This window comes from Cololabis saira, chromosome 17 (genome assembly GCF_033807715.1).
Source record: "Cololabis saira isolate AMF1-May2022 chromosome 17, fColSai1.1, whole genome shotgun sequence".
Classification (NCBI taxonomy): Eukaryota; Metazoa; Chordata; class Actinopteri; order Beloniformes; family Belonidae; genus Cololabis; species Cololabis saira.
Genome location: NC_084603.1, coordinates 9,115,966 through 9,131,240, shown reverse-complemented (window position 1 = coordinate 9,131,240; position 15,275 = coordinate 9,115,966). Strand labels below are relative to the sequence as shown.

The following is a 15,275-nucleotide window of genomic DNA, read 5'->3' as shown; positions in this document are numbered from 1 at the left end:
GTTTTTAAACATTTGTATTTTAATAAGAATTTCTGACTGTATGGGCCTCAATGAGGGTAAATATTAACATAAATAGTGGGTATGGTGATATACTGTAGATGTCTCCTTTTGTTAAAGGTAGGGTAAGCAATTCCTTGCAATTCCTTGCAATTCCGAACCCAAAACACTTTTTTATCATATTCTGTGAATATCTCCTCACAAACTGCTAGCTGCTCTTCTGGTGAGTACAGGGTAAATAAAATCTGGTCCTCATACACCCCCTTGGCCCCTTTAACTGAAAAGAAATAGACCCAAAAACCCATAACAAACATTGCTTTAGCCAATCGTGTACAGGGGAGGGCTTTGCACTGGTGCCGTTGGCGTTGCTTCGGATATATACATTAATCATGGGGTGTGTTTTCTTAAGGAGCGCTGGAGGGAGAGGGTTGTGAGATGCAGAGAGGGCTAGTGTTAAACATCAACAGTTGAAACAACACAAAAGCACCAAGTCTGCATTGTAATGTTACTTTTAGTGTGAACAAATACACCATTTGCAAGTGCGGATATAGTCACCATGAAGTTTGCACAAAAAGCAGATTTCACAAATTCTGTTTGCAGCTGCAATCCAGGCCGAGTTTTAATACTAACAATACGAACAGAATGAAAAACACGACAATGACTGTTTTGTGTAGCATTACTGCTTTTCATTCAAGCACAAACTGCTTTGTTTCTGTTTTTGTCCAGGCAGACAACAGTACCACTCAGCAGGTTGTTTTTTTCTTTTAAGACATTGGTCACAAAATTTTAGTTGGTCATGCTGACCACTGTCATCCTGATTTCAGCCCCTTACATAGCAGATTTTTTTCTTTTTACCTGCAGGGAAAATCATTTTTTATCTGTGCTTCGGTTGTTGAAATGCAGTACAACTTCAAATCAGAGAACTGAACTGAATCAGAACCAGCAGAAACAGTGTCTTATAAAAGGAAGACTAAGCTGAGACACACACACACACACACACACACACACACACACACACACACACACACACACACACACACACACACACACACACACACACACACACACACACACACACACACACACACACACACACACACACACACACACACACACGGGGGACAGGATATATCTGCCAAACTGTTGTACTGTTTCGTCTGTTTAATTTCAAATATATCATTATTTATAGTTTCAAACGTCTTCTTGTTTTGGTTCTGTTTTCTATCACAGGAGGATTCAACGCTGGAATAAGTCTTTTATCATTTACTGAGCACAACCTGGGTGAGTTTTATTGTCCTATTTGTCTTTAAAGCCTTCCATTTCTGTTCAGGAAGAGTTTCGTTTGAAAGGTAAATGCCACCAGCTGATGATGGCTCCATCCAGCTGTTGAGCTCCTCTTCGTTTTGATCTTAGTTCCCCATGGAGCTGAAATTGCACTCATTATGTGGCAGGGCTACAGTACCTTGAACGCCTCCTGTGGGAGTTGCAGGAGTTCCCCTTTGTTGCAAACCCTTTTTAGCTATTGTGTGTGTTCTCCCCATTTGTGGCTGGTCAGGTTGTTCCCAGGTTTTGGGTTCCTGTGACTCAGCATGCTGTCCTCCCTCGGTCTTCTCTCAAAGAGCCTCCTTTCCTTTCAAACCAGAGCGGGACAATAATACTGGAATCGATAAGGATCGCTTTTGCCTATCCATTACACAAATGTGCTGAAAAGTCCTTATTCCAAAGCTTTGCTTTGTCATTAACTAGGGGTGTAACAATATATCGTGCCACGAAATTTCGCGATACAAAAACACCACGAAACGTGTCATGGAGGTGACAAGGTGTATCGCGATATTGGGTTATTAATATTAATCTATTGTGTTGACTAGAAACGCGCATCCGACCACGCGTGGCGACCGCGCCTCGACCCGCGGACCAAAATCCTACTACGCTCAGAAGAAAGTAGTACCTTTTTGCGGTCCCGATCACGGGACTCTTGGGGGGGGTTTGAGCTCTGAACTTTTAAGTCTGGTGTAGAGTTAAGCCTTACCTTATTAAATTAAACCTTTTTTCGGGTCGTGAGTAGGATAAACACGGGAAAACTTCTTCCGAGTTGGAGTGTACTTTAATGTCCGCTCAACAGTGTAGGATTTTAGAACATCAACACAGCACAGCATCTAAAACCAACTAATCACTACAGATAAACTGACTAGTGTAATTATAGTCCCTGATTTACATCAGAATATAAAGAATATATTTATAAAATAATGAACCCTGAATTACCAAAATAACCTTCTTAACAAAAATAAATCTCCTCTTACACTTATAAGGTGAGCATAAATCAATCTTTTTTATGATGTAAAATTGTATGAAATTATTTACTTTTATTTATTTATTTAATTTTAGTTGTTACATTTCTGGAAAAAAAAAATCATACATGAGAGAAACTATTCAGTTTGTGGCAAAATATTTTTATTTGTATGAAACTGAAGATGCATAATGCAAACCTGACATTTACTTTTAGTTCAGTTTGTGGAAAATGGTTGGCCTGGCTTTCTCTTTAAAACTTAAACAGTTATAAAGCATTACAAACTGTAACAATAGGGCAAATGCACAGCATTGTTTTGTATTTTGTGTCTTTCAAATAAAATACAATTTTTTCCAGTCATATGTTTCTCATTCAAGGTTGTTAAAAAAATACTGCTATAATATCGTATCGTTATCGTGACCTCAATATCGTGTATCGTACCGTATCGCGAGATTAGTGTATCGTTACACCCCTATCATTAACTTTGTGCGTGTGTGTGTGTGAGGCTGGTCGGCGAATTGTGTCACGCATCAAACCTTGGATGCTCGGTGTGTCGATCTACGCTAATCAGTCATGGGTGAGATGGTTCGACCAGGCTTTGCCCTGACTGCACTAACTTGGAATGAAGAATGGGAATGATGTCCATGTCTGGTGTTTTCACCGTTTAAGGCAACTTTCAGCCGTGTTTCTCCGCCGGCCTTAAATGTTCTGTCCTTTGTTTTGATTTAGCTGTTTTTTTTATTATTTATTTACTTTTGGAGGAACTGGCTGTGGCAGGGGAGGCATAAGACTGCCCTCCATGACCGTTCTCAGACACATCTGAATGTTGTGCCCTTCCTACCATGCCTGCCTTGTGAAAAGAAGCCATGAAGCAAGTCCTTCAGTGATTTTCTGAGGATTTCAAAGACACTCTGTTATGTCTGAGGTCACCTAGAGGAGAGCCAAGACTCATCATTTTTCTAAGGCCGAGTCAAGACAGTTGTTTTGCATAGAGAGTGTTCTTACTTTGCTTAGCTGTAGGCCAGACTTTATGATCCTCTGCAGAGTGACTCACAGACCAGCCAGGTGATGAAGAGACTGCTAGCCCTCAGCTCCCCCTTCTTGCACTCCACTGCCTCTCCAGGACCCAGACAGGATTCCTCTGCTGACACAGATAAACTAATTACACTGTATTATCTGATTTTGACTCTATCTGACCTCAGTCCATGTCGAACCAGCTTTGCAGAATCAGGTCCTTGACGTGACAAATATGCATTAGGTTAATTTTAGGTTGATATAAACCATTTGACAAAAGATGGATGTTTTTCCACCGGTAGAGTGCTGATGCTTCAGCCTCTAAAGCTATATACGTTAAATTGGTAACAATCACATCACTTTCACTGCAATGTAAGGCATTAAAAAGCCACATGAGAGCTGGCTAGATGTCATACGCTGAGCCTCATTTGTCACACTTGTTATGATTGCAGAAAATAAAGATATTTGCTCACTGATCGAGTGATATTTTGAAATATAAAAATATGTGCTTTCTGTGGGAAAGAGCTTGGACTTGTGGAGAAGCATGTCATCAACCAAACAAACTTTACTGTGTTTGACTTGTTTCCCAGCAACTCCGTGAAGCTGAGTCCAGTATCAGCACCAGCTAATGTGCTGCAAACTGACTTGGTGACTGCAAAGAGAGGCAAAACAGGCCTCAAACTCTCTGAACACGCTGACTCGATGTCGATGTTAAAGGGATAAATTGCTCCATTTGCTGATTTACTTTGTGTGTTGCTATGCAGATGACCCGAGCAACCGAGATCTGAGCTGTTCTGACACGCTGAAGACTGAGCTCTGTCTGCTTTCTCACAAGACCATGATGGATCCATTAACTCACCCAAAGGTATACATAACACTCCATGTCTTCATACTTGCTTCTTCATGCCAAATCTATGGATAACAAGGCCTTGCATCCGTAGAACGTTAGCACATTTTCGTGTAAGAATTGTGTTTCATGTTAATTTTTTTTTGTTATTATGCAGCTCTGTATAACATTTAATACAGTCTAGAATATGTACATACTCTAAACTGATTAGAGAGGACTGTTTATTTCGGTTTAATGTTAACTGAAAATTGTATTATATCACAGCGACCAATAACTCGCTCCTGCAGTTTCGGAGACGCCACGTCTACGAGTGCCACTTTAGATGTTTTGACACAGACTGCAGACCGATGCCAGGAAGGAAAGAGGTTGCCTCTGCAGCGACGCATAACTGTTGGTGAGACAAGTGATGAAACAAAACACTTGTCCATGTACAGCACTGTATATTACACCACTGCGGAGACTGGTGAATGCTTTAAACGCTACCTTAAGAGTGTTTGTTTTGTTTTCTGCTTTCCACACAGCTTCATATATGCCTCATTCTACGGATCAGAATGGAAACTTCCCTGACAAGGTATTATAAACTATCAAAGCGAGGCCTTCAGGGTGGCATCAGCCCGCAGCCCAGAGCTGCTGCAATTACTGAATATTCTCTGTTTATATTTCCCAACTCCCTTGATCTGTCAAAGCAATGACTCTGCAAATAGTCCCAGGATTTTATTCTTTGTGTCCAAGATTTGCCAAGCAAGATTGCTTGTAACCTTAGCAATGTGTGTGTTTGCTGAAACACAACACACATACAAAAATACAAGAAGAAAAAAAAATGAAGGGAGAATTGAGTTCCTGCTTCCTGTATTTAATATCACTGTGTTAGGTTCACCAGTGAAAGTAAAAATAAAGTTTAATTTACCTGTACAAAGACACACGTGCTTATTTTCTGTCATCTACCTAAACATGTCCAGCACAGCCAGCCCAGACGTGCATGTTTTCAGAAAGGAAGTGACACAGACAATGACAAATCTGGGATTCAACCATGTTTTGTCTTGAAGTCTTGCCACAAACTAAAATAGTTTTAGCATGCTAGTTAAGTGGGAATGATCTTTTCTTGGCCTTCTTTGCCATTTCCAACCATTGCTTGTTTTTTTTTTTTCTTTTCTTCTTTTTTATAGGAAAACAAATTAAATTCACAGACATTACAAAAAAGATAATGTATTAAATCCACAATTTTTTCAAAAACTTTTAGTTCAGGCTTATCTGTTTTTTTAATGAGACTATATATAAAGAAACAACAACCTACACTGTAATATAAAACCGTTAGGGCTGTATTAAGGAGATACTTTGGGTAACTATTTTTATGTATGAAATTAAGATGTTGGAAATCATTCTCAGCCTCTCTCTCGTTCCAGGATGTAGACAGGCAAGCGGTGAAATCTCTCAGCGAGTTGAACACAGAAGGAGTCTGCCAGTGGTTTACCAGCATTGGACTAGAAAAATGTCTGCCTTTCATCAAAGGTAGAGCATAATTTTCTGACCGTCTCATCATTCATCTATGTGGCTGCAAAGCAAAATCAAGCATTGCTAATTTAATTTACCTATAAGGCACTTCAAATGAATAGATATTTACTGAATGCTATTAAGTTAAAAATGAGGTCATCGTGAGTTTATAAATTATGTTAAAGCTGCAACCTTTCAAGCCGGCAATATAAGATCGGATTTGAACCTGTCCTGGTTAAGATATTAGGCGCCATCATGTTTTCCTTTTGATCCGTCACACACACAGAAACCAAAGCATGCACAGTTAGGCTTTAAAAAGTATTACAGTTGAAACTGTTGAAAACAATAAGTTATCTTTTACTCGTCAAATCTATTGCTTCCAGATGTTCTGCAGTCTGCCCGAAAATGTCACTACTCAATATAAAATAACTATATTTCAAAAATGGAATGCATCATCAATTCAAAGACACATGATCTGCTCTTGGGGAAACCAGAGCTTTTCAGGATTGTCAGATCCTTTTCAAGCGCTTGAATCATGAAGAAGTAGATCTCTCAGTAAAATTACAATTACCTCCTTCTGTTTCAGAGGCAAAACTATGCGGAGCGGACATAGCTTCTGTGGACGCAAACACGCTGGACACTCTCCATATCATCACGTTGGAAGACAGGGAGCTTTTACTGTCAGCCATTTACAATGAGCTCCACCCTCCCAGCACCATCACCCAGACACTCGACTCTTTGCTCGGTTCGCTTTAAGTTTATTACGTAACACATAACAGTAAAGGCAGATCATTTGCAAATGAAGTCTGTAAATGCTTACTAATGCTTCCTTTCTCCGTCTAGAGTCCGTAGGGCCCAATAATGTGGAGACATTCACAGCAACATTGTTGTCAATGACAAAGTCCAAGTCCTCTCCTCACGTGAGCTGCTTGAGCCGGCGCTCCCTCAAACTCAGGTATAGGTCATTAAATGTATATACCCGAAACCAACAATCATAATAAATAATATTCAATGAAATTTAAAAAGAATAAACAAAATAAACACGTTTTTTGATATATTCCACAATAGAAACTCCAACCAAAACCTCACGACACAGAGGACTCCTCAGATGATAGAAATTACTATCAATGGTGAGTGACTGAATATTTGAAATACAGCTTCTGTTACACAGAAAAGCTACGCGAGTTAACAGTAGATTCGAGCAGTCAGTGTACATATATACTCATTTATGGTCACTTATCAGCCCATTATGCATTTCCTACTATAGTGTGTCATTTTCTCTTCCAGCATGACTAGCATGCAGCAACTTGAACTATGATTCAACTTGTGTTGTTTCAAATTTTATATTGCAGCATTGGAGCAGATTGTTCATCTCAGAACCCCAAAGGAAACAACAGTGGGGAAAATTATGGACTCCTGTGTTAAAATGTTGGGAACAACTGACGATAAGAGCCTATTCACTCTGAAAGAAAAGCAAGGTGCCCAATAAATATGCACATTTTCTTATAAATTTTCTTCACATTTTCTTATGTAGTCTTTGCACATGTAATATATACATTGTATACGTCCAGTAAATTATTCATGTTTTATTTGAAGATTCCCCAGAGGAGCTCTCTCCGGATGAACAGATAGGGACTATTTTGACAGGAACACCAGAAAACCGGCAGCTGGAGCTGCACCTCTGTAAAATGGTACGCTTCTTTGACACAGTGTTCGTAGACAGCTGCCCTGCATACAAGATACAAAAAGAGCATCAAGAATACTAAATGTATTATTTGGATGTTCCTATATGTTTTAACATTGTAGGATAAACCAATAAGTTCTCCTTCTCAAAGAAGTCCAGAAGACCAGCGCTCCATCGAAAATGGTAACATCAACAAAAATATCCAGGTGAACCACCCAACTAAAGAAGAGAGGATCAGGGAACTGAACCAACAGGTGGAATCGCTACAGAGTGTCGTCCTTCAGGTCGATATCTGTATTCAAAAATGTATAATAGGCCACAAATGTGTGCATCAACTAAAAGAACCCCGTTGTCATCAGTGAGAATTGTTAAAATGTTGATGTCTTTGACACAAAAAGGTCCAGGAGCTCCATCACAACCTGGTAGCATTTTGTTCCGAGTTAAAGAACATGGATGCAGATGTGAATTTGGACAGGCTTGGTTCTGCTGAGCTGAAACAGAGGCTGGAGATGGTAAACAGGCGACTGAACGACAAGAAGCAAAGCCTGCAGACCCTCAGAGACAACATTAACAACTCCACTGCTCACAAGAAGAAGTAGGTGAACTGTCTTTGTTAATTAGCAGCAGAGCATAACACAGTTTTCCAAGTCCCATTTGCACTCAGTTTGGTGCTCTGCCCCCTTAAAGCACTGTACACATTAAAAGCAATGATTTCGGAGCAAAGAAAGTATTTAGGTTCACTGATTAGACAAAACATCAAACCACATAGCTTTTTATTTAAGTTGCTGAAGTCATCTCAGTTTCACAGATATCTTTCCTGAACGTTTACAGTGTTTTCAATAGTTTCTAATGCTTTCGTGCACATAATACAGGACAAGAGACAGATGACCTGCAGCTGACAGCAGATGTGACAGCAGTTTGCTGATCATAATACTGTTTAATACTGACTGACAACAATCAGCAAACTGTCTGCAACAGTGTAATCTCCCTTCGGAGGATGACTGGGGCATTACTGAATAGAATAGAATAGAATAGAATGGAATGGAAAGGAATGGGATATAATTATATTGAATTTAATTAAACTGAATGCCAAAACAGCAAGACACCAGCAATGACCTTAGTGAAGGAGACTTTATTGCGCATCAGCTTTTGAGAGAAATTATTATGCCATTTTTAAACACTTTGGAGCCAATCATTCTACAGTCATAAACATCAAGCACAAGTGGAAAAGATTAAAGAACAGCTAACAATCTTCCTAGGAGTGCACTCCGGATTTCTAAAATGCTAAGGGAAATCAAAAATAAATAAAAAAAATCTGAAAAATTATATTTCAGACACAAGGGGCTTTAATCAGCTGCTGAAAGTTAAAATTCATGGCAGGAAAATTTGAAAAAGACTGAAGCATGGCTTGTTCCGAAGGGTTGTCGGGAGAAAGCCTCATGTCTCCTAAAAGGACATGGCACCTTAAAAGACATAAAGTATTAGAAATAAATGTATTTGGTTTTGTACTTGATAGTTTTATTTATTTCATTCCTTTCTGTGGAGCCCTTTGCCGTATTGTAAAAAAAGTGTTGCACAAACACTGCCTTAATTTAATTTTATTGTACTACTTTAAACCATTAGGGAATAAACACGGGACATACTTCTCCAAACATTTATGTGGTGAAATTTCCATAAAACATTAACCATAGTGGGAAAAAGTTCTCCACGTAACCAAGAATGATTCAATCTATGCATATATGTCTGTGGCGTTCTTTGAAATCTGGTTTCTGGCCATTCAGACAGTTGGAGGTTCGACTCTTGGAAAAGATGAAGCTGAACTGCTCAGTGTTCAAGGAGGAAATTTCCATTGTGCATCTCAACCGACAGGTGGCTCAGGTCCAAGATGCTTTGAAAGAAAGCTACATTAAGGTACCGCTGATAAAAGTAGCCCACTTCATTGATTAGCTGCACTAAAGCTGGATTTAACTAGCACTTTGAAGGCCTGGAACTGAGTCAGTGGAGTCTAATCAACGGCATGTGAAACCCAGTTACACCAAAATGTGGGAAAACTGTATGGTCTGAGACAGAGAATGTTTTGATTTCCAAAAATACACACTGAGAAACTGATATTTGCACCAAACACAGCCCCAGATAGCGAGAGAGGCATGTTTGGTATGGAATAATAACATCATAATTTTAGTGAAGAAACAACAGTCAGCTTTTGGACTTTTAGAGACTGGTATCATGACAAATGCTGCTCTCTCAGTCTGGCTTCACCATATCAAAGCCACTTGCATAACTGCCCTTTTTTTCCCAGATAATCACAGACCGTAAGGTTAAATTAATCTGTGGTAAATATGAAGGTATAATTCTTTACTTAGCCATCCAACCCATAATTGAACGAGTACGCTTTAAGTAAGCTTTTAGGGAAAATACTGTCAACGCTTGTTATTATGATTTAACAAAGCTATACTTAGTCAGCTCTCTTTTGTTAAACTGGACAGTTATCCTTGTTGTGAGAACAAGTGTACAGGGGTTTTGGATGAACATGCACTTTTTTTTTTCTTCTAAAATTATGTTTAGCGTGACATTTGAGAGCCTGTGACCATACCACTAATGGAATGTGTGTGCAACAAAAGCCAGTGGGAGAGTGCAACGGAGAAATGGGCCAGCGTGTGTAAAAGTATCTCTATCTATCCCCAAAAGAGCCCAATTCTTTTTTAATGTGGGTCTTTTATCTTGTCGGAGAAGCCCTAACGAGGTGCCATGAAAGGACACACGCGGCTTTGACTTTGAAGGGTGCCCCGTGTCACATTGCCACCCCGAGGCCACGCTTTTTTAGGTGCCGAGTTTGTGGGAAAAGCAGCAGCGCTAATGTTTATCATATGACCTAATCAGAGTTAACACACAGGTCAGAGCTGAGGAGCAGGCTGGGAACTGATAGAGCTGCTGTTCAAATAAGGAACAGACCGCCCTGTGTTTGGTCTCGTAGGCCTCCCTGCATTACAGACAATAAGGAAATATTTCATCATCGGCAGTCTAATCTCCAGGATCTATTGCAACTGGAGGGCATCAATAAAGCAGCTGAGAGGGAAGGGGAAAGGAAAACAGACGCACAGACCGAAGGGAGGGGGGAAGGACAGCAAATGGGGGAAATGACTTTAAATCAGCAGTTTGACTCGGATGATTCATAACCTTCTGTCGAACTATTAAAGAGGGGAAATGGGGACAATTGTTGTTTCACCTCTTTAGCTTCAGATTCAGAGGAAGCGGCCACCTCTTTGCAACGCCATACATGGGTTTAGACAATGATACTCATGTTCATGTTCATATAGCAACTGTCATGTCTGCAGCCTGCAGTTGGTTGATATGGTCGTATTGTCTCCCATGTTTCTGTCCTCCCTTATCTTCCTCACAACATCTCTGCTGTCAAAGATCTCTGTTGTTGCAAGAGCCAGACCCTCCTCACTCAGCAGGACAGCTCTGAATCCTCTCACACCCATCACGGCAACTGAAATGCAATCCCTTTTATTCAGTATCTATGTTGGCTGGCCCGTCAGAGAGACATTTCCCGCACATGAAAAAAACAAACTCTCATAGTCCATGTTTATTAAATTCTAAGGTGAAATCCAATTAAGTCTGTGGAATATTTTACCTCTTTTTTTATTACTTACAAAAGTGAAAGTCAATTTCCCCTTTGAACAATCCTTTTTGATTGCGAGTGGCAGCCTTTGAATAAACTTCAGTCAGCTAATTCCCTTTGTTTGGTGTGGATATGTGATAATTGCTCTGCGTCTGGCCCAGGTAGGCTAGGATTTGATCAGATCTTGTGGATAAACAAGTAGAAATGAAGAGAAAATTCCTGGGGATTTTGGCGTGCGTCCAAAATTGAGCAAGCTAGAAGAGAAAGCGGTGAGTATTTGAGTCTGTTCCTCAAGGGGCTTTGGCTGTGTTTCCGTTGATATATCCTGTCTGGCCCATTTTTTGTGAACAGAGAGAAGCCTTAGCTTTGACCCCTGACCCCTGCAAGGCGGCAGCTATTGCTGCAAGGCATTCACACGCCATGTGGGGGGAGAGGGGAGTATGCCAAGAGAGGCTGGATAAGGAAACATTGGAATTCATTGGTCAGACTCACAAGTTATTTCGGATCCCTGCAAGCTACTGGTAGTGTGATCTCGTCTAAAGCTAATCGTTATATCTTGGTGGTTGCGTGGCTTCTAGTCGAACTTTATCTTAAGGGGATTTCCATGTAACTGTAGTGGTCTAGGCAATTTTGAAGGAAATGATAACTGGGTTTGTTTCATGATTAAGTGGCACGGAAACTAATCTGATGAGCAGCTTATCAACAAGAATGGTCTGAGAAAAACAAAATAAAAAATAAATCTGGGATTCAAATCCACATGACGTTCTAGCCGTTCTAGCAGATTCATAATATATATTTTGTTGGTAAGATTTTATGAAATAGATCAGAAAGCATGAAAAGGAAAAGTTCTATTCATTAGCAATCGTTTGCATTAAAATCTGGAGCATTGGTTCAGGTGCTTGTGTCCTTGAGTATTTGAATGTGCATGTGAGTGTTTGTCTTCTTTCAGGAGGAAGCTCCAAAAGAGACTCCAGTTATTGGCAGCCTGAGCCAGCTGGTGTCGCCGCGGTCTCCAGCCATGCTGATGGTGGTTCAGGAGAACCAAAGTCCTGACGGTCATTATGGCTTCACATGTCATCACAGAGATGGCGGTGGACTGGTGGTGGTCACGGCGGACAATTCTCAGCTCCATGTGCATGACAGGTAACATGAGACCTCTTATGGCGCTTTTGCATTAGTATCACCTTAGCTCGGTTCTACCCGTTTTGCGCTTTCGCACTAGGGCTGAGACGGGTAAAGCTGCTCCAAGTCGATACTTTTTTCTGTAACCATTTCAGTGAGGTTCTGAAAGCGGGCTGAGCAGGGACTATTTCTGACGTCACCACCCTCCTCGCCACCGATTGGTCAGGGGGCGGGGCCGTCACCACCCTCCACGCCTCTGATTGGTCGGGGGCGGGGCCGTCAAACGTTTGAATCAGGAAGCGGGAGTCAGAGCCAGAGCGACTCGCGGCTCGCGGCGATTTTATTATAAAGCGCAAAACGTCTGTTTGGTGATCCAACTCTGAGGTGCAGATGTTCATAAACCTGGTGGCTGACAAGAGAATTAAAAAAGCGATGTAGACGGGCTGTTTTACTCTCAGCCGCTCGCGGCTCCAGCTGATTTCTCATCAGCGCCGACATGAACAAAGCGGTTGCGCAATCGAGTACGTCACAGCAGCTTCACCACAACCTGCCCACTTCTCACCTGGCAGTGCGAAAACACAAGTGTGGAGCCGTGTAAAGCAGCGCCGAGCCGAGTCGGGCCAAGTAAGTCCTAGTGCGAAAGTGCCATTACAGAAGTATCTCAGACCAAATGGCTAATGCAAGTATATTGAACTAATAACTCTAAAATACCCCCCGCCCTCCCAAAAACAGAAAAGAAAACAAACAAACAATAAAAGGCTGTTGATGATGATCTTTTTATTCACATTAATTGACATCCATGTGCTACTGCTAAGCTGTATGTGTGTACAAACTACTTCACACATCAATTTTAAAGGATTGATATCAATAAAAATGGCTAGCAACAGCTGATCTGACATTTCCGACTTTGCTACTGAAACAAGATCAGCACAGGTGTGATGTCATTCCCAATTCCTGCTTTGAGCTTTTAAGGTAAATCAGACACATCTGTGCTCAGCTGCCCGCAGTCAGTGAGAGATCAGCCGTCCAATACTCATCTTTCCTTTTCATGATTGCTCTACTTTTGTCAATATGGTAACTTTGGAAAGAGATAACGGCCCCAAAGCAACAGGATCTTGTCTTATGTGAGTGGAGATGAGCTTGAAAAGAAGAAGATAATATATGATCAAACGATGATTTATCACAGGAAATACACCTGGACCCACAGGTGTGTAAAATTCAGCAGTCAAACGTATTTAATCACACACTGAGGTGTTTAGATCACTCTTAGAAGCAATCCCGAACCACAAAAGTCTTTCAACTTCTGTGTGAGTTCATATAAATATGTTTTCGAAAAATATGTATTTAAAAAAGAAAAAAAAATCAGTTTAGTTTTCTTGGTTGTCTATAGGCACAAGTTATTATCATAATTATAATCATAATCATAACCAGGTTTATTGGCCAAGTCAGGTCAAACAAGACAGGGAATTTGACTCGGTTATTTTCGCTCACTATAAAGTAAATAGACATTAAATAGACATTATGGAATTTTGTTAATGAATTCTTTATAAATGGGATGCTTTCAACAGTTAATGAATATCGATTCAGGAATGATTTGATATTTGTTGGCTGTGAAAGGTCTTTAAGGAGTTAAAACATAAAACATTTTGAAGATTAAATGTTTGTTTTTACGAGATTATTTCTGCACAGTCTGTGTGATGTGTTTGTGCCCTGTGTGTATTCGGCCTCACAGACTGGTGGAGGTGAACAGCGTTCCGGTGGTCAACTCAACACTCGAGGAGCTGACCAACCTCCTCCTGCAGGGACCTTGCGCTGAAATTGTTGTCCTTCGCCAACCCCCACCCACCCTGGGCACGTTGCCGTTCCTGCAGCACATGGTCAGTCCTGAACCTGTGCAAGCAGTCTGTCCAGAAAGGGATGTAGTAACCATGGAAACCCCTCCACAGCGCAAAGTGATGGCCATATGAATATAGGAAGAAGAGACATGAAGGGTGTCGTTGATAACCAAATGTTGTTCAAATGTTGTCTTCTGTTAGGTGGTTAGTTACCGATCCATGTGCATCTGATTAGTTAGGAAACCATGTAGTATGTCTAATTCTTTTTTTTTACATGCCATGTTTGTAATGTATCATCCAATATCTGCAGCATATTTACAGAACAATGGCAATGAAAAACAAACAACAAAGACAGCCCTCATTTCTTTGGACCCCTACCTGTCTTCCCCTACCTGGGAAGAGAATGGAAACTAAAATAAGGAAGCCCAGAGCCTGGAAGAGCTTTGCTACGCTGTTTATGCTATGAGCATTGTGGGTGCAACAATGTGAGACTGATGAGCGATCTACCTGTTTCACCTTTTTTTCTTTCTTTTCTTTTTTTTTTTTTTTTTTTAAATCGGAGATAAAACTGCCGTCTCAACAAGTCTGACGTAATGCGATGACACATCAAAAAGCTTTGTTTTTCCTGCTTGGTACTTTTCTCTCTACAGATTAGACACAAATGTGACCTTGAACAGTGTTAAAAGCCAAACATATACATAGAAAAGAGTCATGTTTCCCCTTTGTAGGTTGTAATGTAATCCATTGTGTTGTAGGAATAAACCCCCTTGGGCCCGGAAATGCCTCATTTATCATCCTTGTTCATTAAATGGCAGTGGATCATGCACGTCTGACAGAAAGGCAGCACAAACAGTACCAAAGGGTGACCCAGACCCCTGGGGTCCAAAGAGCCTGAGAGGAAAAGTGATGAGACCAGTTTTCCTTGTCACATGATGGAAAAGGTCACCAATATGTTTGTATCTTAATGATTTTGTAATCAAAGCTGAATGAGCTCCATAATCCTGACGGTGAGAGACACAGTATTGTGCGCTTGCCAAACAGAGCCACAGGGAGGAGTATGGCATTGGCAAGCTGCAGATTTGAGAGACTTAGTCACAGGCATGGGAAATTGAATACAACCACGCCACAACATGTTCATCTACCCCTTAACACAGATGAACCATAATGACATACCTCAGAGAGCGAAACAATACCGAGAGAAGCTATCCAAAACCACTAAACAGCGCAATAGCAGGGCGTAGACACGTACTGCTTCAGAGAGACGCTGAGATTAGAGGAAATTGTTGGCACAAAGAGGAAGAGAAGGAAAGAAATTAGCGACGAAGATCACGTTTGATGTCAAAATAACTACGTAGATGCAACTGAATGCTGGT

The 15,275-nt window shown here is 40.8% G+C and overlaps 1 protein-coding gene across 1 annotated transcript in view; it reads left to right on the top strand.

Moving 5' to 3' along the window:
• Window positions 1–14,668, top strand: part of LOC133463526 (uncharacterized) — a 30,262-nt gene extending 15,594 nt beyond the window's left edge. The window contains exons 2-16 of the mRNA XM_061745102.1: window positions 1,228–1,278; window positions 4,063–4,163; window positions 4,410–4,539; window positions 4,667–4,716; window positions 5,549–5,654; window positions 6,223–6,381; window positions 6,480–6,591; window positions 6,705–6,766; window positions 6,989–7,114; window positions 7,233–7,327; window positions 7,443–7,604; window positions 7,719–7,915; window positions 9,102–9,231; window positions 11,895–12,088; window positions 13,800–14,668. Coding sequence (XP_061601086.1) covers window positions 1,228–1,278; window positions 4,063–4,163; window positions 4,410–4,539; window positions 4,667–4,716; window positions 5,549–5,654; window positions 6,223–6,381; window positions 6,480–6,591; window positions 6,705–6,766; window positions 6,989–7,114; window positions 7,233–7,327; window positions 7,443–7,604; window positions 7,719–7,915; window positions 9,102–9,231; window positions 11,895–12,088; window positions 13,800–14,034 — 1,910 coding nt within the window. The 3' untranslated portion in view covers window positions 14,035–14,668. The remainder of the gene's footprint in view (window positions 1–1,227; window positions 1,279–4,062; window positions 4,164–4,409; window positions 4,540–4,666; window positions 4,717–5,548; window positions 5,655–6,222; window positions 6,382–6,479; window positions 6,592–6,704; window positions 6,767–6,988; window positions 7,115–7,232; window positions 7,328–7,442; window positions 7,605–7,718; window positions 7,916–9,101; window positions 9,232–11,894; window positions 12,089–13,799) is intronic.
• The last annotated feature ends 607 nt before the right edge of the window (window positions 14,669–15,275 follow it).